The following is a 22491-nucleotide window of genomic DNA, read 5'->3' as shown; positions in this document are numbered from 1 at the left end:
GGCAGCTGTTCCTGTGCTCTCACAGCTAGGATGCCCTTCTGAAGTGAGCCATGAGAAAATTCCTAAGGCAGAACCCCCTGGAAACGGTTGTTTGTTTTGCAAGAGATTCTAATATTTGCTGGTGCAATGCTGCCACCACGTGGAACAACTTCTGAAAAAGTGGAACAAAATGACTCCTCAAGAGCAGTGAAGAGGACTCCTACCCATCATCAGAGTAAGAGGACTCAGGATTTCCATAGTAAAACAGATCATTAAAGGCCTTCACATGTTCAAAATTTTAACCATTTTGAGAAAATCAAACAGTTCTAAATGTGTATGTGTGAATATACATACTTAATCCTATCGTATACACACATCCATGAAGGCAGTGACTAGTAATGGGTATTGGGACTCAGGACTAGGTTAGAATCCTGGCTACACTACCACTAGCTGTATGACTTTGGGAAAACCTTGATCTCTAATATGGAATAATCCCTGCTTCACTGGAAAGATATGAGGACTAAGTAATACACTGTAACTAAAAGCTTCTATCTGGCATAGGATGCAATTAAATTTAAATTCCCTTTTTCCCAGGGACACATGGTCATCATAAGCCTTAGGAACTTCTTAGGTGTTTTAGCTACTACACCTTAATTCATGTACTCCTCTGTTCCCTATCAACAGTATCTGACCCAGCTGACAAAAAAGGAAAATCAGTGGTCTAAATGTTAGTTTTAACACTCTTTGGTAAAGAGCAGGACATATGGTTTGAGATGAAAAGTATGGGTTCAAGAATAAGTAGGCGTGTATGTCTGCTGGCTATCTTAATCCAAGCTTTTCAGTTCTTCACTAAAACAAGCATGAAGAGTTCAAAAAACTGATTTGAATGTAAGCCCAGGATAAGAATAGGGCAAGCAAGGCACAAATTTAAGGAGGCACCCCACTTTCAGGCTTGTGCGGGTACAGAGTTGACACCTGAATGTGAGTACCACCTTAAATTTTGCACCCTGTGTGCCTTGTTAGTTATCAGTTGAACAGTATCAGGGAAAAGTTCTGCTACTAGAAATCTGACAAGAATCAGAAAGATTTTCTATTTAGAGGGCAATAGGTCCAAAGGTAATTAATGCTGATACCTGCTCTAGGAAAATCGGCAATAAACACAGTAAAACAACAGTCATTCCTGAAACAGTCTCTCAAAATCTACCAATTAACCTTAAATATTCTCTAAAACTTTTCTCAAAGATAACTGTGAAAGTCCCTCCAAATCACCTCCTGATTTGTTGTGTAAAAACAGGTTAAGAAATTTTAAGAGCAGGGTGCCTGGGTGGCCCAGTCGTTAAGCGTCTGCCTTCAGCTCAGGTCGTGATCCCAGGGTCCTGGGATCGAGCCCCGCTTCGGGCTCCCTGCTCCGTGGGAAGCCTGCTTCTCTCTCTCCCACTCCCCCTGCTTGTGTTCCCTCTCTTGCTGTGTCTCTGTCAAATAAATAAAAAAATCTTTAAAAAAAAATTTTTTAAGAGCATTATAGTTTATTATAATGTTATATTACATTCAAAAAGACCCATTGACGTGTTGCCCGTTTTCCGTATATGTAGATATGGCGTGGGAGAAAACAGCTAAAAACAAGACTGGCACGTGTTGATAATGATTGATTGAATATGGTGATGGTAAATGGGTTCATTTTATTTATCTACTGTTTTCATTCACTCTAATTTTGAATGTTTGAAAATTCCCATAAAAAGTATAAATAAATATATGTATAAGTACATGTATTATTTGAAAGTATGGTGGGCTGGACAAAAACCAGCCCCTCCCCCACAATGAAAACTTAAAATAAGTCAAATTAGGCTTGTTCCAGATCGTGTCATCCTCTCAACTGATCTGGAAAAAAATCTAAGCGCTTGGGTACAATAAACAAAACAAAAAAACCTCTTTACTAAACCATTAGATAGCCCCTATCCCTGACCATCTAATTTTATAGGTTCTATTCTGAAGAATTTACATTGGCATAAAAATGCCTTTTCCTCCCCAAACTGGAATTACCTATGAGTTAGAACTCATTTTCACCTCACTCCACTCCACATTCTTAGCCCCAATGAGTATTTGAGTGCATGATATCCCATTCACCTGGAAGCCTGAAACCTGGAGCATGGAGCCCAAACTCTAATCTTCTCATTTGTCCTCAAGTAGAAAATTTCAAAGACAGGTGCTCAGGGTAACAGTGACTCAAAAGCAACACCAAAACACAACTTGGGACCAGTTAAACATTCTATAAAATAGATACTAATGCCTTATGACTTTCTTTTTTTTTTTTTTAATTTTATTTTTTATTTATTTGAGAGACAGAGAGAATGAGAGAGAAAGCACATGAGATGGGGGGAAGGTCAGAGGGAGAAGCAGACTCCCTGCTGAGCAGGGAGCCCGATGCGGGACTCGATCCCGGGACTCCAGGATCATGACCTGAGCCGAAGGCAGTCGCCCAACCAACTGAGCCACCCAGGCGCCCTGACTTTCTTTCTTTATGGAATTAAAAAAAAAAAAAAACAGGTGCCACATGGTCCTACTGGAGGGAAAAAAAGGAAAGGTTGACTCTTCTAATACTGGTGGTGATACCTATCAGAAGTCATGGTTTCAGCACATACACACCCACACCAGTTTCTGTGCCCAGAAGGTAGCTATAAGATTCCTGATGGTAGGGGCGCCTGGGTGGCTCAGTTGGTTAAGCGACTGCCTTCGGCTCAGGTCATGATCCTGGAGTCCTGGGATCGAGTCCTACATCGGGCTCCCTGCTCAGCGGGGTCTGCTTCTCCCTCTGACCCTCCCCCCTCTCATGCTCTCTCTCTCTTTCTGTCTCTCAAAATAAATAAATAAATAAAATCTTTAAAAAAAAAAAAGATTCCTGATGGTAGTACAATAGCACCTTAAAAAAAAAATGTGGCTTGCTTCATCCTTTGACCTTGATACTAAACTTGACGGATAATAAACAGAAGCCAAGGCTACTCAAAGAATAAGAGGAACCAAATGAAATATCAAAGCAGAGATCTGAGCACATGATTCCCAAGTGAGAAACAATGTCTATTTCAAGGCAAATTCCAAGTCTATTTCAAAACGTTCAACAAAGAAAGTATTCAGAGGTGATCCACTGATTAACTCAAAGTTATTCACCTCCAAGTAAACAATGCATTAGGAAAAAAGGGGAGAAGAAGTGGCCATATCCCTCCATCTTCTCAATAATGGTACCTAGTGATCAATCACTCCATTCAAATGAGCTCCAGTTACTAGCACAGTCAACATACCACTTTCTCCCCTTCATTATATGGACAAAGGTAAAAATATTAATAAGAGAAATAAAAGGCCCCCAAACTTTAAGGTATTATGTTCTAGCTGCCAAACATTTAGAACATAAGTTGGCAAAAAGAATTTGTCCTAGAATTTTCCTGAAGAAGAATACATTACAATAATCAGGCACTAAATATAACTTGGTTTCTATTCCCACACTACCAGAAAAGACCACAAACATCTAAAGAAATTATCTTTTTAAAACTGATATAAATTTAAGGTAAAACCCTCTTAAAAAATGATGAAAGAACCAGTTTCTGAGCAAATACAGGGTAGGCATGATACAAAGGTTTGCTTTAAGACCCTTGTATTTTAGTACTTGGTTTTCATTTCAGAAAACACCTACTGTGTGAGGACACACAGAATTCATGTTTCTCATAGCTAACCTATGTTTCAATGCCCGAAACATTTGTTTTAAACATGCTTTTTAAAGGAACCCACTGTAAGTACTGCTCTCTTTATAAAAGCAGAGGTTTATTACCATTGGATTTGAATCTGCTATGAGATCCCGCAGAGAATCCAGAAATCCCTGATCTTCCACCATTTGGGCATTGATATCATGGAGTTTTGCCACACAGACTGCTGCTGTTTTCCGAACATAGGGATCTTCATCCTTCAAGCACTTGCGGAGAGGCTCACAGAGATATTCTGTAATCTTGTCCACCCGGATGCACCCCATGGTCCTGACTGCTAAGGCCCGAATTAGAGGATTGGGATCTTCACAGTCCTAAAAAAAAAAAAAAAGAAAAGAAAAAGAAAAGAAAGGAAGGAAGGAAGGAAGGATGAATCATTGACAACTACAGGTGTACATGGTGACTAAAAGTAAACAGTCTAGTTTCTATAAACCACAAAAGAATATTTCCTTAATGTAAGCTTCCAGTTATATTCTACATCAGAACACTCATCTCCCATGCTATTGTTTCCTAAGTACAAATCTTAGTTGCCTATTTAAGAGCTTAGGTTAGGAATTCATTTAACTGTTTTACAAGCACAATGAAAAAATGCCCAGCAGGATTCATTCCAGGACTAGGCAGAAGCTTAGTAAGCTGGTATTACCATCCCCTTGGCCATTAGTGAACATGCCTTAACAACAGGGAAAAAATGAGGAATTGGAAAGATGTGTCCTACTCCAGAGTCAGGCTCCAAATACCAAGCAGAAAGAAAAGAGGGCTGGACTTTCTGGGGCCTATAGCCAAGAAAGCAGAGGAAAAGAGAAATTGGTTTAGGCCCGATCTAAGTTTCTAGAGTTAAACAGCAGAGAGGGCCCTCTGAGGTACATTCTCCCTTTTTTTTTTTTTTAATGAGGGGTTTATTTTAAAATAATCTCTATACCCAACATGGGGCTCAAACTCTTTGAGTTTGACTCATCACCCCAAGATCAAGAGTCGCATGCTCTACCAACTAAGCCAGCCAGGCACCCGAACACTCTCCTTTATTAGCAAATGCTTCCAAATACAGTACAAAGAGAACACTCCTTAAATTGCCCTACATTAAAAAATTTCTTTAAACATTATAAACCTATGTACATGCTAACTTCCAAAAAACATAAACTAAATTATCTTCCCAATGATGTAGCCCATCTATGAACCACCACACAGAAAGAACGAAATGTCGTGGGGTGCCTGGTGGCTCAGTCGTTAAGCATCTGCCTTCGGCTCAGGTCATGATCCTGGCCAGGGTCCTGGGATTGAGCCCCGCATCGGGCTCCCTGCTCCATGGGGAGCCTGCTTCTCCCTCTCCCACTCCCCCTACTTGTGTTCCCTCTCTCGCTGTGACTCTCTCTGTCAAATAAATAAAATCTTTAAAAAAAAAAAAAAGAATGAAATGTCATGTTCTCTGATTCTGTACTATGTAGCTAAACACAGGAAGAGAACAAAAAGTCCATGAGAAGAAAGCATACTGTTTATTTTTCAAAACAGTCTAATAGAAGCTAATTTTAGAAATGCTGTTTTTGTTTTTTTAATGGAGACTAAATTTCTGAGAGAAAAAACACTAGTTAAAAAAAGATACATATTAATAGGAACAATCTCATTATTATGTCTATCAAATCTAATGACAGGAAAAATTTGACTGCATATTCAATAGTAAGAAATTTTTTAATGGTCAATTTTTTTAGGATGTAACAATGGTATTGTAGTTATATTTAAAAAAGAGATCTTGGGGCGCCTGGGTAGTGCAGTCGGTTGAGCACTGGACTCTTGGTTTCAGCTCAGGTCATGATCTCAGGGTTGTGAAATCGAGCCCTGAGTCTGGCTCTGAGCTCAGCGTGAAGTCTGCTTAAGACTCTCTCTAATTCTGCCCCCGACTCCCCTCCAACCCCACACTCCCCGCACACACAGTCTCTCTCAAATAAATAAATCTTAAAAGAGATCGTATTCTGACAAATGTAAGGATGAAATGATTCTCCATCTTTATGATGTTTGGGATTTGCTTTAAAATTATCCAGTAAGAGAAGGAGTAGGAGTTAGGAAAGCATGTATGGGGAGAATAAATTAAATAAGAGTGGTCATGGGTTGGTAACTACTGAAACTACAAGATGGGGATTTAGGAATTTATAATACTATTTCCTCTACTTGAATATGTTTCCATAATAAAAAAAAAAATAATCAAGTGTTAAGACCTATTAAGTAAAAAAAACCAGAATTAGTCACTCCTGCAGTTTCCACTACTTCCGACCCATAAGCATAGTTTCTCCAAAGATAAAACTTTAGCTAAAGCCCAGGTTGTCAGCCTGGGAAGGTAAAACACTGAGGTTTCTTCACCTGGCTTTCTTCTCCCATCTGGCAAGGATGCACCAAAACCAGCTAACAGAAGGCTCTCCATATGGTTTGAACTGGAGAACGAATGCTGGCATAAAGAATGCTTAAAAACATCAACACTCCTAGTCACTGCCAGTACTTCTCTAGAGGTCCTCTTTTGGAACAGAGGTGGCTTATTTGCAATGCAGACGTTAACTATATCAAGACACACTTCTGAAAAGGTTACTTGAGGTAGATGAGAATGGTCTTGAGTTCCTTTGCGGGGGAGAGATGTTACCTTCACAAAGCTGTTGACAGCCATGATGGCCATGTCTGGCTGACTCTTGGCGTAGTTCATCAAATAGAGATAAACAAGCTTCTTTAATTCCAGGTTGTCAGTTTGCATACAGTTCACTACATCTGGAAAGAGAGAACTGAGAAGAGAGGAGAAAAGAGAAAAGGAAAACGAACAGATGTTGGTGCCAAGCTACTGGATCGAACACGAAGAAATGGCCTTATTTTACAAAGTGATCCGATGCAAGGAAAGATGTCCCCACAGTGATAACAATTAACACTGAAATGAATTTCTAAAGAAACTATAGTCCTGGTCCCAAGAAGGTCTCTAAAAATAGATTTAAGAAACTTTTCAATACGAAAATTTTCTAACAAAAGTAGACAGAGCAGTATAATGAACCCAATGTATCCATCACCCAGCTGCAAAGAAGCATTAATACACATCCAATCTTGTTTCATACAGATCCTCAATCCATTCTTCCTTCCCCCATCCCTATCCCATCTAATTGCTATGGATTTTTTTTTTTAAGTAGGCTCCACCCCCCCACATGGAATGGGGCTTGAACTCACAACCCTGAGATCAAGACCTGAGCTGAGATCAAGAACTGGACACTTAACTGACTGAGCCACCCAGGAGTCCCTGCTCTGGATTATTTTTAGCGAAATCCTAGACATCATATAATTTCATACATATTTTAGGGCATATTTTTAGGAATCTTGTTTTAAAAAACACAATCTTTATCACACACAAAAATTAATAGTAATTCTACATATCAATTCATTGCAGGTTCAAAGCACTATGGTTGCTATACTTTTAATGTTCATATTCTTCTATTCTTGGCCAGTGGGAACTTAGCTAGCTTCTGAGTCCCTGTGATGCAATCCTGCATTTTCACCAGTTTCCTCACTTTCTGGTAAGACACGATGCTCTATGCAGGATTACTAGGTATATTTCTAATCTCACAACTGAAACCAATCATTTTTCTAAGGAGTCCTGATTCCCTTCTAGAATTTATTCTTAATGTTACAAACTCAGACAAATGAAAATCTGAGTGTCCTCCAATATAAAAGGAGTTTATACTTTTCCCAAGTTCAAGTCATTTCATGATTTAGTACTCTCTTATAAAGCCAAAGGAGAGTGGCTTTAGTTTGGAATGGCTTCCAAACCATTAGTTTGGAAGGATAGCTTATGATTTGCCGCTCTGTTACCATATATCTCAGAGGTTGGCGGACATTTTCTGGGAGGGCAAGAGAGTAAATACTTTAGGCTTAGCAGGCCAAGAGGCAAAAAAGTTGAAAATATCATATAAGTAATTATGTAACAAGAGAGAAACCAATTTACCACCATTTGTTGATGAAACTTAAGCATAATATTTTTGTACTACAGATCTAATGAGAAGATTAAAATTTTTGGGGGGATAACATTTTGTTTAATTGGGGTTAAATAAGAATACCTAATCTCTATTTATTCTGCTTCTTTGAGCTATCTAGGCACGGTACATATCCCATCTCCTCCAAGAAGGTTCTTCAATTGTTCCTATTTACATAGATCTTTCTTTTACGGAACTCTTATTGCCTTTAATATATACATTCTAGTACCTAATTATAAAGCTGTATTTTATTATTCCCTAATTTGTCAAACTTTGGGTCTCTTCAACTAGATAGTAAGTGTAATGAAGGCTGAGAGACATCTACTATCCTTTTAAAATTACAATATGTGGAACAGCGTAAGTACAAGATAAATCATCAGCAATTAACAGATTAACAAGTAGTATTTACCAAGCATACAAATGGAAACTCAAAAGAGGTTTAGCTTTTCTAGGATATAGAAATAATCTTGGTGAGAACACAAAAGCCCCACTAATGAAGTATGTTGACTTTTACCAGTTCATCAGTATCGATGCTCTCAATCCAGATTTATTCCTCGGCAAAAATAGCCCATCAGTGACTAGATCAATCCTGGGTAGGAAAACCATGGCCTGTCCATCAAATACAGCCCACCAGTACTTTTGTATGAGCTGTAAGCTAACAGTGGTTTTTAGGTGAACATTTAAAACTCATATGATGATAGAGAATATTAACTTTGGACCCCAATTAAACAAAATGCTATCCCCCCAAAAAGAATTCTAATCTCATCAGATCTGTAGTACAGAAATATTATACTTAAGTTTCATCAACAAATCGTGGTAAATTGGTCCCTCTCTTGTTATAATACTTTCAATTTTTTTTTTGCCTCTTGGCCTGCTGAGCCTCAAGTATTTACTCTCTTGCCCTCCCAGAAAAAGTCTGCCAACCTCTGAGATAGATGGTAACAGAAAAGCAAGTTAAGAACCAAATGCTTTTATTTTAACAAACAAATCTCCAACAACAAAAGCACCTCAGCACAACAGCACCTGAAGCACAAGAAGATACCGGAGTTATTAATTGCCACCGTTTCTACCTGGGCCCCTGATCTGGCTAGGGGAACTGCTCTCACCCTCCTGGTCGAAGGAAATCCTTCACACTCTAAAAATTATTAAGATTCCCCAGAGTGTTTTTGTTCATGTGGGTTATACCTACTGATATTCTGCGGTATCAGGAATTAAAACAGAAATATTTTAAAACACTGATCCATTTAAAATAGTAAATGTATTTCATATTAACAAATATTTTAAAGCAAAAATTTTGTATTTTTTAAAAAATGCCACTGTTTTACATTTTTGCAAATCTCTTTAATGTCTAGTTTAAGCAAAGACAGCTGGATCTTCATATTTGCTCCTGCATTCAACCTGTTATAGGATATTGTTCTGATTGAAGTATAAGAAGAAAATCATACACATATATTAATGGGAAAAGGGAGTATTTTAACAGCTTTTTCAGATTAACTGGATATTCTTTAATTCATTAAAGCTAGACAAATGCTTTGTTTTTCTTTTTTCTTTTTTCAGTCCACAAATGATAGTTCCCTAAAAGTTAGTTAGCTCAGTTGGTTGGCTCAATGGGTTAAGCCTCTGACTCTTGGTTTCAGCCTAGGTCATGATCTCAGGGTCATGGAATCGAGACCCTTCTCAGGCTCTGTGCTCAGTGTGGAGTCTGCTTGAGATTCTCTCCCTCTACCCCTTCCTCACTTGCGCGTGCATGCTCTATCCCTCTCTAAAATCAATCTTAAAGAAAAAATTTGTTGCAATGTGGAATCTGAAACCGTATCAAGCTTTTAATACTTGACTGCATTAAAATCCATTCATTTATCTCTTATTTTGACTGGATCTTTTACCCATGCATAATTTTGTGATATATGCACTGGTCATTTGGAAAATATTGGTTGAGTTATGCAGATCTTCCCAATGATGACAAATTTCATCATATAACAGTAAATAATACATTCATTAATTTCACCACCAAGCTCATCAGAAAAGTCTGTAAGTAAGGGAAGCTGTCAAGCTCATGTTGTGAGATACAAGTTTTCCAACAATCTAATTTTTACTTTAAAGCTCAAAATATATCTACTGTCACATTTTTCCCCTAGAAGTGACAGGTTCACTTTGTTCATTTTTGATAAAATGTCTCCCAAATACTGAAGTCTGATTAACTATAACTTGTCTATCATTCTTTCACTTAAAAATGGGGTTCCCAATTCAAATAATTGTGCAAGGGCCTTTCTCCAAGTCAACCATCACACTTTGCTATGCAGAAGTGCCTTATGCATAACTCCTACTTTATCACATGGAATATTAAAATGACCTATACTCAAAGTTCAAGGCTTAATAAATTAAATTTTTAATGCTTCAAGAAGAACAGTCCCATGTGAAACTGCCCTTTTTTCCTGCAAGCATGTAGTGGTGACAAATATAATGACTACCGTTACAGTTTGGCACTGCTACCTTGATTCACACTAAGGCACCAGCAGTGCAAATGTCAACACAGTAAAAAAGGCAAATAATACCCAAGTATTATTATAAGGATAGCTTTGACCTCACAAATCCCCCAGAAAGGATCTTGCAAATCCTCAGGGGCCTGTGGATAATCCATACCTATTTCCAAATGGTCTGGCTGAATTACAGGGGGAAAAAAAGACAAAATGGACTTTGTTAACATTGATTTTCATCTTGAATTCAGCAACTGAATCTACAGTTGTAGAGTTAAGGACACTAGCTTGAACCGATTAAAAGAATGTATGAGTTTCTGTTTCTCAGTACACTTCAAGCATCTTCTAAAACTACTTCAACAGCAGGTCTGTAACTGTGCCAGCTCTCAGGAGGTTTTAGGCTAGATCTCTATGCAACAAAATCAAACTGGTTTCATTTTTCAAAAAAACTTAAGTCACAGAGTTAAAGTAAAAGCAGCTACACTTCCTCATGATCTTTCAGTGGGACAACCTTGTTCTTATCGATTCTACGATTACAACAGTTAAACGAAAAGCAGTAAAAGCCATAAAATAGGGTATGGGTCTAAAGTGACCGATTGCAGGAGTGTTACCCTTACCTAACGTCCTTCCCCACAGTCATGGCAGCAATCACTTTCTTCACAGCCTCCTTCCTCTTTTCTTTCTTTTCATTGTTGAGTTCAGCCTTTAATTCAAAGATTTCTCCTACAAAAGAAGAGAACAAATTGGTGAGATCCCAGAACCAGAAAACTAGAACAGAATACTACACTCTGTACTAAATAACATGACCGCTGACCAGAGGCAGGACAGCAACTGAAGAAGAGAATTTAAAAATTATAGGAGAGGTACAATTCAAATCTATAGAATATTAATTGACCCATTGATAACGATACCACTTCTGAGGTTACGGCCAGAGAAGAAGATGAAATCCAGATCTTAGGAAGTGTAGGAGTGGGGAAAAAAAACAAATCTCACAATATCTTACTATAATAGGGGAGAATGGCATCTGAGTGATAATGATCTTCCATCAGAATTTCAAGGTTCCAAGGAAAAAATAAATGTAGGCACAAAACAGGTTCACAAATCTGTTTTCAAACCAAAGAGATGCCATATATCAGCTCGTTCACCCACTCTCAACTTTACCAATAAAGAACTGAGGCTCAAAGATCACAGACTGAATTAGTGACAGAGCTGCTCTTAGAACTGTGTCTCCTGACTGTTGAATCCAGAGGTTTCCAACCTTGGCCACACACTAATATTACCTGGAAGGTATTTAGAAATAATAACACTCAGGCTCTACTCTGGACCAAATAAATCAGCATGTCAAGAACTCTTACATTCATATTTTTAAAGTTCCTCCAAGTGATTCTAATGCACAACCAGGGCTGAGAATCCCTGCTCTAATTAGCACTTTAAGAAGCTGAAGGGCTTCAAGGACCCATCCTATTCAATCGATCTAACGTAAACGGTAATCTTGAAGCTTCAAGAATGGTACAAACCAGAGTCATTTCTAAAGGCACAATCTTGAGTGAGTGCTCAGGCCCTGCACTGTGAAATGCCAGGGCTGTCATCACTATTTTAAGGATCAGGTTCACCTATCTTCAGAAAGCTGGAGCTGATAAAAAAAGAAGGTAATAATCCTCAACCGGTTTTAAAAGAAGAAAGAAAATACACCACTAAGCCCATGAAAAAGTTGGCTACTCCCAGTTCAACCTTCCACCTCTACCCTTAAGCTCTTCCACAATACTGCCTCATTTTCCACCATGCTTATGACTGTGCTTGATGTTCATAAAACCAGACCTCATTCACCAGTATAGAAAGAGTGGGGATAGCAAACTGTGTGATCTACTAAAGCCTTCAGATGGGAAGGATGAAAGTGGTAAGAAACACAGAAGATGAGCACTAAAAAAGCTTGTTACGTCAATATCCAGTGCCAGCAAGGCAAACCAATTAAAGTTACAAAAATCGGTTTTATTTAATCAACAACTGCAAAAATAGCACAGCCAGAAAAGCTGGCCCCTTTAGAGTCATTCTCCTCTCCACCAAGTCCTCTGCTGCCAAATCCAGCTCTTAGGGTTCCCATCATTTACTTCTAGGAACAGTAAAGGACAAGCAGCAGGGTTTCAAAAGTCTGAACTGTGAATAGCAGCAGGAGCTGAAGAATCAAAACAGGATGTAACTGAAACTATTCCAATTCTAGCATAAACTTAAAGAATATGTTCCAGCAGCAGTTCTGGTGGGTGTTGCAGGAAGGAAAAGGAACACAGTCTATCCGTTTTTTAAAATGTGCTATTTACCCAGCCATGAGTCAATCTGTAGGTCTTAAACTTTTACAAATCCCTGAATTTAAAAAGGTTACCAGGATTCATTACAAGAGGAGGTTTGAAGTGTTAGGTGAGGTTTCTTTCTTTCTTTCTTTTTAATTAAAGATTTATTTATTTTAGAGGGAGAAAGAGAGGGAGAGAGGGAGGAAGAGAGAGAAAATCTGAAGCAGACTCCCCGCCGAGGGTGGAGCCTGACTCGGGGCTCAACTGCACGACCCTGAGATCGTGACCCAAGCCGAAACCAAGAGTCAGACACTTAACCAACTGAGCCATCCAGGTGCCCCAAGTTAGGGGAGTTTTTAAATGACATCTTTTTATGTCAATATAGACAGTATCCTGGTCATCAAAGCACACAAAATGTTAACAGAAGAAATAAATACCATTTCAGAAAGTCAGAAAAAAAAGCTGAAAATGAATGACAAGCAGGGTTAATGTTTTTGTAAAGTAATTATTTATTTATTTTTTATTTATTTTTTTAAAGATTTTATTTATTTATTTGAGAGAGAGAGAGAGAGAGAGAGAGAATGAGAGAAAGCACAAGAGGGAAGAGGGTCAGAGGGAGAAGCAGACTCCCTGCTGAGCAGGGAGCCCGATGCAGGACTCGATCCTGGGACTCCAGGGTCGTGACCTGAGCCGAAGGCAGTCGCTTAACCAACTGAGCCACCCAGGCGCCCTGTTTTTGTAAAGTGTAAACAATAAAGACAGAGAAGAAGTGGGATGGGAGCCAAGGAGGGCACGAAGTGAGACACGGTATCTCATACATACAACTTTATTATTATTATTATTATTATTAGACAACATCTTTTTTCCTTCTCCCCCTAATCAAATCTACTAAGCAATGCTAGTGGCTAGCAATGGCTCTCAATCTTGACTACACATTATAGAATGTGGGGAACTTTAAAAACTCTGCACACCCAGGCCACATCCCATACCAGTGAAATCAGGGTATCTCAGGTTGAGGGACCTGAACATTAGTATTGTTTTACATTTCCTTGGGTGATTCCAATGTGTAAGCAAAGTTGAAAGCCACTGACTAGTAGTTGATAAAATTAAGAAACTCACTATGGAGTTTTCCATATTGTTAAAGAAGAGCTTATTTACCCTTATATAACTCCAAATGACCAGAACAGGACAGATATGCTTACTTTCTAGAAATGTTTTGGTGCTCTTTGTTCCCTCCAGGCCACCACAGGGTGCCCTCCTCTATTTATTTTTTTTAAGAGTTTGAGTAATCTCTATGCTCAATGTGGGCCTCAAACTCACGACCCCAACGTCAAGAGTCGCATGCTCCAAGGACTGAGTCAGCCAGACTAAAAAAAAAAATTTTTTTTTTTTAAATCATTTCAGGGGTGCCTGGGTGGCTCAGTCGTTGGGCATCTGCCTTCAGCTAGGGTCATGATCCCAGCGTTCTGGGACTGAGCCCCACACTGGGCTCACTGCTCTGCGGGAAGCCTGCTTCTACCTCTCCCACTCGCCCTACTTGTGTTCCCTCTCTGAGTCTCTCTCTCTCTCTCGGTCCAATAAATAAAATCTTTAAAAAATAAAAATAAAAAAAATCATCTCAATCTTAAAAGTTGCAAGATTTGGGCACCTGTGTGGCTCAGTTGGTTAACTGTCTGACTCGATTTCAGCTCAGGCAACGATTTCCTGGGATTGAGCTAGAGCTGGGCTCCACACTCAGTGAGGAGTCCGCTTGAGGATTCTCCGCCTCTCCCTTTTCCTTTGCCCCTCCCCCTGCTCTCCCTTTCTCTCTCTCAATTAAAAGCTTAAAAAAAAAAGTTGCAAGGTTCCCCAAATGTTAACACTGTGCCACGTTTTCTTGATGATACTTTCTATATACTTACATGTTTTTTCCTGCAGTAAACTGCAGCCATCATGTCTCTTCAGCTCTAAATGTCAGTGTATAATTTCTAAGTATGATTATCTTACTAATCATAATGCAATGATCCAAATCAGGAAATTTAACATTGACACACCATCATCATCTAATCTATGAACTTTATTCAAAGGTTTTGGTAATATCCTCCATAGCAATTTTACCACCGTCCCCCTCAGGCCAGGATCCAATCCAGGATCATATGTTACATTTATTGTCATACCTTTTCAGTCTTCTTTAATCTGAAACAGTTCTTCAGCCTCTGTCTTTTAGGATACTGACATTTTTTAAAGGCACAGGCCAGTTACTTGATAGAATGCCCTCAGCGTTGGTTTATCACAGATGTTCCTTCATGATTACATTGAGGCAACGCATTTTGACAGGCATAATTCTTAGGGGATGTTATGTTCTTCTCAGTGCATGACGCCAAGAGACAAATAATGTTAATGTGTCCTATTACTGGTGATGTTAACATCAAACACTTGGTTAAGGTGATAAACACCAGGTCCTGACACTGTAAAGTTACTATTTTTTCCATTGTAATTAGTAATTTGTGAAAGGAAACTCTGAGACTATTTAAATGTCCTGTTCCTCATCAAACTTTCACCTGCTAGTCGTTTTAGCATTCACTGATGACTCTTGCCTGAATCAATGATAACTATGATTTATGTGTATATATGTATTATTCAGTGGGTTATAACCCACTACTATGACCACCTTTTTTACTGGTCAAATTATCTCAAATTTGGTGACTGGAAGCCCTTTCAAACTATGCGGGTCCTTGACATGTCGCACCATTTTTTAGCACTCCCTAGCTTTCTGGCATAAGATGTTCATGTTCATCTTGTACTTTCCCTGACCCACCCTGGAATCAGTTATTTCTCCAGAGAGTTCTGCTTCCTTTTAGTCTAATGATATTAAGTAACCAAACGGTACTAGGTGTCCTTTGCATCTACTCTGACTTGAAGGAAATTAGGGTACTTAATCAGAAACTCCGTTAGTGTTGAGAAAGCGTGACTCACACATAGCAGATGCTCAGTAAACATTTTCTGAATAAATAAATGAAATGAGTAAGTCAAGGGAGAAGGACTCTGTGTTCCTCAAGACCAAACTTTGTGAAGTCTGGAGACAGGAGGCTGAGGCTAGGAAACTACACTGAAAGAGAAACAAGAAAGATAAATTCCGGGGCAGAGAAGGTGTCCTATTTCAGCCACCGGAAGAGAGTAGAAAAGGTCCATCTGAGAAGGAAAGTTACTGGAGAGTAAGCAGGAGGATAGTTGGTGTCATCAGTAAATATAAGTAATATAAGTAATTTATCAGTAAATATAAGACTGCTAAATACAAAGCACAGAATTCTAACCCTGGAAATAAGTAAATCTCAGCTGAGGACACAACAGGCTGAGAAGAGCAAAACCTGTCTTTTTTGAAAGGAGGGCCATCTACAGCACTAAAAATGAGCTGTTATTTAGGAACAATTTTATAAAAGATGAGGAGGTTGGACTTTCCCAAGAAGAATCCTTAGTTCTTAGCCCCACAGCCATATGTAAAAACCAGTATTATCTTTTTTTAAAAAAAGATTTATTTTGAGAGAGCGCACGCACACGCACACAGGGAAGGGGGAAAGGAGAGAATACTCGAGCAGACTCCATGCTGAGTGCAGAGCCCAACACCAGACTTGATCTCATGACCCCAAGATCACGACCTGAGCCAAAAACAAGAGTCAGATGCTCAACCAACTGAGCCACCCAGGCACCCCATAAAACAGTATTATATTTCTGATTACAAAGACAATGGGGCTAATAAATTCAAAGCTATTTTCAATAATCCACAGTCTGTGACCTAAAAATCATGGATTTGACTCTAGAGGTTCCCTGTTTTAAGTACAAAGAATGTATTTAGACAATGCCCAAACAAAAGAATGAGGTAGATCTATATGGAGGGATATAAAAATACCAAGTCTCGGTGCGCCTGGGTGGCTCAGATGGTTAAGTGTCTGCCTTCAGCTCAGGTCATGATCCCAGGGTCCTGGGATTGAGCCCCACATTGGGCTCCTGGCTCAGCGGGGAGCCTGCTTCTCCCTCTCCCTCTCCCCCTGCTCATGCTCGTTCTATCTCTGTGTCTCAGAGATAGAAAATCTTTAAATAAAATCTTTAAAATAAGTTTCTATGCACTGTTGCATGACCTCTCTTTGTTAAAGATAAAAAACTGTTTAATCGTATGGATTAATACTTGCATTTATATGCATAGAAAAAGACTAAGGATATACCCCGAGTTCACCTCAGGAACCAGAATAAGGAGAAAGAGAACTTGCATTTTTACTTTTTACATGATCTGTATTGCTTTAATAGTACTCTTTGTTATAAAATATTTCCAAATTAAAAAAAGAGAATGAATGTGCTGCTTCTTCCTCTTCTGCCTTCCTCACATCTACCAATCTTCAATGATCAAAGTTGGATTTCATCCTCTTACCATAACAGAACCTTCAACTCAAAATGATGTGCAACACAGCCCTATCTTTACAAACCTATCCTTTAATAATTTATTCAAATACCCTTTTCTGTACAAATAATAGATCCCCAATGAGACAGTCTACAATATGCATATCTGAAGAGGTCAGGAACATTCTAGGTGGGACAATCTTACACTACAACTTTTGAAGAAACTCAAAAGAACTCAAAAGTTCTTTGATCAAGCTTTCGTACTTACCTTTTTTATTGGTTGTGAAGTACTTGGAGTCAGTCATGGTTTTGGATTTTTAATGTGCACCTACAAGAGAAAAAAAATTCCTTTATCCAAATTATTGAAATCCAGCAAGGCATTTGATTAAAGAACATTTATAAGAATTTCTGTACTAAAAAATGAATATTTTCTTCCTTACCACAATTACTGGTGATTCAAGAGATGCAAAGATAATAATTAAGAATGTTAACTCTTGCCTCAAGGAACTAACTGGGGCAAAATCCATAGGATAAATGGAATGAACTGATAATCTATTATGGCCTTGTGATTTTATCCATAATTGTCTCCTCAAAGCCTCCAAGACCTAAAGCTAGACATTTCTGCAAATACATCTTCAATGAGGTGCTCAAATATTTAAGATAAGAAAAAGTTTGTTTTGAAAGATTTCCCCATTACTTTCTATTCAGGAAAATCTGATTTACTCCCTACCTCAAGATGAAGTCATTCCAAAGTATGTATCCTGAAGCAATGGTAAGGCTGAAAGAGAAAACAACTGTGCCAACCTATTCACCATTACATGAAACTCTTGAAAAAAGGAATCTCTCTCAGAATAAAAAGCCTACATTAATAGGACAATATTCTTTCACAACATATCTAGAGGCAAACATGCCTCGTACGTGGATTTTTTAATTATAGTTTTCGTATTTCCAACACTCTAAGCCCAAAAGGATTCACAAATAAATATCACTTTACAGTTAAAAACAAGGCAAAAAAAAAAAGATATTTATTCCGTCACATTGCATACAAAAGAGAATCAGAACAGGCGTTAAAACTTAAAAGATCATGGATCCCAGCCTCGAGTTAATTGGAGAATTAATCCAACTGCCACATGGTTCCAGTAGTGAAACAAAAAGGGCATGGACTGGTCACATTTCTCCCCCAAATAATGAGACAATGTTTTCTGATTTAAGAAACTCTTAAGACTTTGTCCAAGGTACTTGATATCTTTAACTGTATTAAAATTTTCATTTAATAATATTCCTTCTGCACTCAAAAATGTGTATCTTCTTCCTCACCATCCTCATTAATAATAGTTATTACCAAATTTAGGACTGATGCCTGGCGCCTGCTCATTGTCAGGCCAAAACAACATGAGTGATAATACATTTGGCAAACAACAGTAAATATGGATCAGAGAGAAAAGACCTAAGCAATAAACAAATCAATGCAATTAGAAGAAGGAAAAAGAGCCAAATAAACATGAAATAATGAAACAAGCCTGGCTCAAATCTGATCTCTACAATGTGCTACTTAGCTAGCCTAAGGGAAATTAGACTCAGCTGAGATCTTTCCAAGTAGCTACTATTTACAGTCCTGATCCTAATGTAAGAGTGCTTTAGGTTGTACCAGAATTTCACTGAATTACCTTCTTTAAAGGTGTGAGCTAGAACTCACAAATATAGAATACAGAAATTCCTGTTTTGATAGTTGTTATAAATAAAAATTAGCCTGTGACAGGGGCTTGCCTTATGCAATATTTTCATAATGCCTTTCTAGCAAAAATTCAAAGAATGTTATAATCATTTAATCCATTCACAATGTACGCTAAATGTGAAATGGGCAAATTGAAGAAAGAAGTCCTTCATGTATAAGATCTGGAATAAATCTGAAGTTATCATGTAAGAACTTACACATACAAAGAGAGAAACCAGTATACAGAAATGATTACTAGAACCTGACAGGAGAGCCATAGCTCAAGGCCATTATGGTCTGTCTAGGATGTTATTATGCCATTTTAAATCCAACAGAATCCTCAAAACTTAAAACTTACTTAGGATTTAAAAACAAAATCTGCTTGGAATTTTTCACCCAGTTTCTTTGAAAAAGGGCACAAAAATTGTTGTTTGCTTAAGATCTCATACACATATACACATATTATTCTTAACAGGAGTCTAAACCACAGTCTGTTAAACATAAAATTAACCCAGTCTTAAATTCTACCTTTATTAGTGACCCACACATTTCACTATCTCCCTTAAACTTCATTGTTGAGGAATGTATTTCTCTCCTATTCATTGTGAGCACTGTGTTCTTAACTAAAGATTAATGTACCCACCCACAATATTTCAGGGAAGAGAGACAAGTAATCTTAGCTCCTAAATTAAGAATCCCTGCTTTTTTTTTTTTTTTTTTTTTTTTTAAGGATTTGACAGAGAGAGAGCGCGAGAGCAGGAACACAAGCAAGGGGAGAGGGAGAAGCAGGCTTCCCGCCAAGCAGGGAGCCCAATGCGGGGGTCAATCCCAGGACCCTGGGACCATGACCCAAGCCAAAGGCAGATGCCCAATGACTGAGCCACCCAGGGGCCCCAAGAATCCCTGCTCTTAAAGAAAGGGAAAAACCTATCACTCTTAGCTTCCACTGTTATAAACAATAGTATTAAAGTATCCCTTACCCGGATTGACAGGGAAACATTGTATTAAGTCAGTTCCTGACTTAAACCGAAAGAAAATTCTAAGAAAAATGAAAACAGTCTAAACAAAAACAAGTGGGAAGAGGCAGTAGTTGCACAACACTGTAAATGTGCTAAATGTAACTGAACTGTTAACTTTAAAATGGTTAATTTTATGTTATGTGAATTACACTTCAAAAAATTACATAGGGGGTGCCTGGGTGGCTCAGTTAAGCGTCTGCCTTCGCTTCAGGTCATGATCCCAGGGTCCTGGATGGAGCCCTGCGGAGGGCTCCCTGCTCAGCGGGGAGTCTGTTTCTCATTCTCCCTCTGCCCCTTCCCTCTACTCGTGCTCTCTCTCTCAAATAATCTTTTAAAAAATTACATTTGTATTTTTAATGAGATAATCACATGCCAAAGATGAACATAACCAGGGTCTCCAAAATGCAGGATGGTGAAAACTGTGGCCTGCATTGAGCCAAAGGAAAAGCAGCCAAGATAGACCTGAAAAAAATAAAAAGTCAAATATTCGCTGAAGAGCCTCAAAAACCAAGCTCCTCCTGGAAAAAATTTTCCTTGTTCCTACAGGAGAACCCCAGGAAAAAGTAAAGCCATCATGGAGCTTGAACTCACACCACCTTTCCACCTGACTGTTCTAGGACCTACAGCGTGGCCTCGGAATACTGCTAAACGATGAAGCACGCACGCACTCTTACCTGTCCTAGCCCGGTGTGCGATGTCACTGCATTTTTCAGAGAAATCCTCCCTGCACAGGATGATATATCTGGATTTAACACAACCTAGTTTCTACCAAATATAGGTTGTGAAAGACCCTTCTCTTCTATTCCTCCCTCCTTACAGTGCCCCTAAAGAAAATAAGGCCAAAAAAAAAATTAATAGGGTCTTGATTTCAAATGGCTCTCTGGGAAATGGCAGATAAATTAGACTTGGTGAGGCCACTAAATCCCTTCTTTGCACACAAAGTTGGCTTTACACAGTTTGGTGCTCATAGCGAAAAACTGGCTAGAGTTAACCCAATTATAGAGCAGAAAGACCAGACATCTTTTATTAAAAGGGTGAGGCACTGAGATTTCAAAATTTTTTTTTTAAGATTTTATTTGACAGAGCACGCGCACAAGCAAGGGGAGCAGGAGAGGGAGAAGCAGGCTCCCGGCTGAGCAGGGAGCCCCACACGGGGCTTGATCCCAGGACCCTTATATCATGACCTGAGCCGAAGGCAGACACTTAACCGACTGAGCCACCCAGGCGCCCTTCAAATATTTCCATAATTAGATATTTCAATGCAAATAGTGTCTTCCATTATCGTTTAGCTTATAAGAAATCACAAGACACCTAATTGCAACAGACACACCTGTGATTTTTTTTTAAGATTTTATTTATTTTAGAGAGATCATGTGGCGAGGAGCAGCAGAGGGAGAGGGACAAGCAGACACTGTGCTGAGCTCAGAGCCCAACATGGGGCTCCACCCCATGACCCTGAGGATCATGATCTGAGCAGAAATCAAGAGTTGGAGGCTCAAATGACTGAGCCACCGAGGTGCGCCCACACCTGTGATTTCTATTTATGTCAGACTACAAAGTAATTTGTTAATATTATATAGTAAGGGGCGCCTGGGTGGCTCAGATGGTTAAGTGTCTGCCTTTGGCTCAGGTCATGATCCCAGGGTCCTGGGATTGAGTCCCGCATCGGGCTCCCTGCTCCTTGGGAGCCTGCTTCTCCCTCTGCTTCTCTCTCTCCCTCCCTCTCTCCCTCTGTCTCTCATGAATAAATAAAATCTTAAAAAAATATACAGTAAGAAGTTCAAAGTTTTACATCCAACTTTTTAAAAAAGATTTTATTGAGCGAGAGAGAGAAAATGAGCGGGGGAAGGAGCACAGGCACAAGCAAACGCCCGCTGACCATGGAGCCAGACACAGGGCTCTATCCCAGGACCCCGAGACCATAACCCGAGTCGAAGTCAGACGCCCAACCCACTGAGCCACCCAGGCACCCCTAAAATGTAATATTTTTAAATATGGATGTTTGGGGCACCTGGGTGGCTCAGTTGGTTAAGCGACTGCCTTCGGCTCAGGTCATGATCCTGGAGTCCCGGGATCGAGTCCCACATCGGGCTCCCTGCTCAGCAGGGAGTCTGCTTCTCCCTCTGACCCTCTTCCCTCTCGTGCTGTCTCTCATTCTCTCTCTCTATCAAATAAATAAATAAAAATCTTTAAATATGGATGTTTAAGGGGTGGGGGGAGATGAAGAACCGGGCTTTCTTGAGTCTCAACTCACAGAATGTTAGCTTTGTGTTAATTTTACCACTCAACTTTCAGTGAGGCTGTTTGCAGAATACACTATCCTTTCTGCTTCCTTGGGAGTTTAAACTGTTAAAATACCTGCAAACAGTTCTCACCTTACCACCACGCTTAGTCATCATTGGAATGTGTTACACGTTTTCTTGCACAGCCGCATCTCCTTCATCTGCTGCTTTCTATTATTACTTTGTAAGTGTACCCTGAGGCTACGCAATACAGGCATACCAGAAAGGTCATTAATCATTTAAATTGTTCCTCATTCAGACCACTTTCTTGGTCATCCCGCCTTTTCTAAACTTACTGCATTTTATTTTTTTTTTAAATCACAATGATTATCATAACAGCATCTGGCATTTAAAACACACTTCTTTTAAAAATCAAAGTTTAATGAAGCATCAACACTTTATCCACACTGCTTCATAACGAAACAGCCAGGTGAGTTCAATAAAAGCCTCCCCCCAGGTAGAAGACTGCTCTGAAAACAAACAGCATGAATTATTTGGATTCAAAGAATACGGAAATAACAGGACATTCCAGTTTCTTTACCTCTGGTTTAGTCTACAGCCTTTCTCAAACCAGATCATTCCTGCTAAGCCCAGAAAGAAAAAATTCGGGGCTAAGATTTACCCCTACT

At 39.1% G+C, this 22491-nt stretch overlaps 1 protein-coding gene across 8 annotated transcripts in view; it reads right to left on the bottom strand.

Moving 5' to 3' along the window:
- AP2B1 (adaptor related protein complex 2 subunit beta 1) overlaps nt 1–22491 on the bottom strand; it is a 131384-nt gene that overhangs the window by 97237 nt on the left and 11656 nt on the right. For 6 of the 8 annotated variants that reach the window (XM_073879441.1, XM_025851446.2, XM_025851450.2 and 3 more), the window contains 4 exons: nt 17116–17175; nt 10809–10914; nt 6352–6487; nt 3797–4042 (listed from right to left, as the gene is read on the bottom strand). In XM_073879441.1, the coding sequence (XP_073735542.1) occupies nt 3797–4042; nt 6352–6487; nt 10809–10914; nt 17116–17152 (525 nt within the window). In that variant the 5' untranslated portion in view covers nt 17153–17175. Of the gene's footprint in view, nt 1–3796; nt 4043–6351; nt 6488–10808; nt 10915–17115; nt 17176–20254; nt 20405–22491 lie in introns of all 8 variants that reach the window. The other 2 variants (XM_073879438.1, XM_073879439.1) reach the window with 1 other exon arrangement.

Source organism: Callorhinus ursinus, unplaced genomic scaffold (genome assembly GCF_003265705.2).
Source record: "Callorhinus ursinus isolate GAN/ISIS: 27379988/994484 unplaced genomic scaffold, GSC_fseal_2.0 scaffold34, whole genome shotgun sequence".
NCBI classification, from domain to species: Eukaryota; Metazoa; Chordata; class Mammalia; order Carnivora; family Otariidae; genus Callorhinus; species Callorhinus ursinus.
Note: the sequence above shows the minus strand (reverse complement) of the source record. Positions and strands in the feature narration are given on the sequence as shown.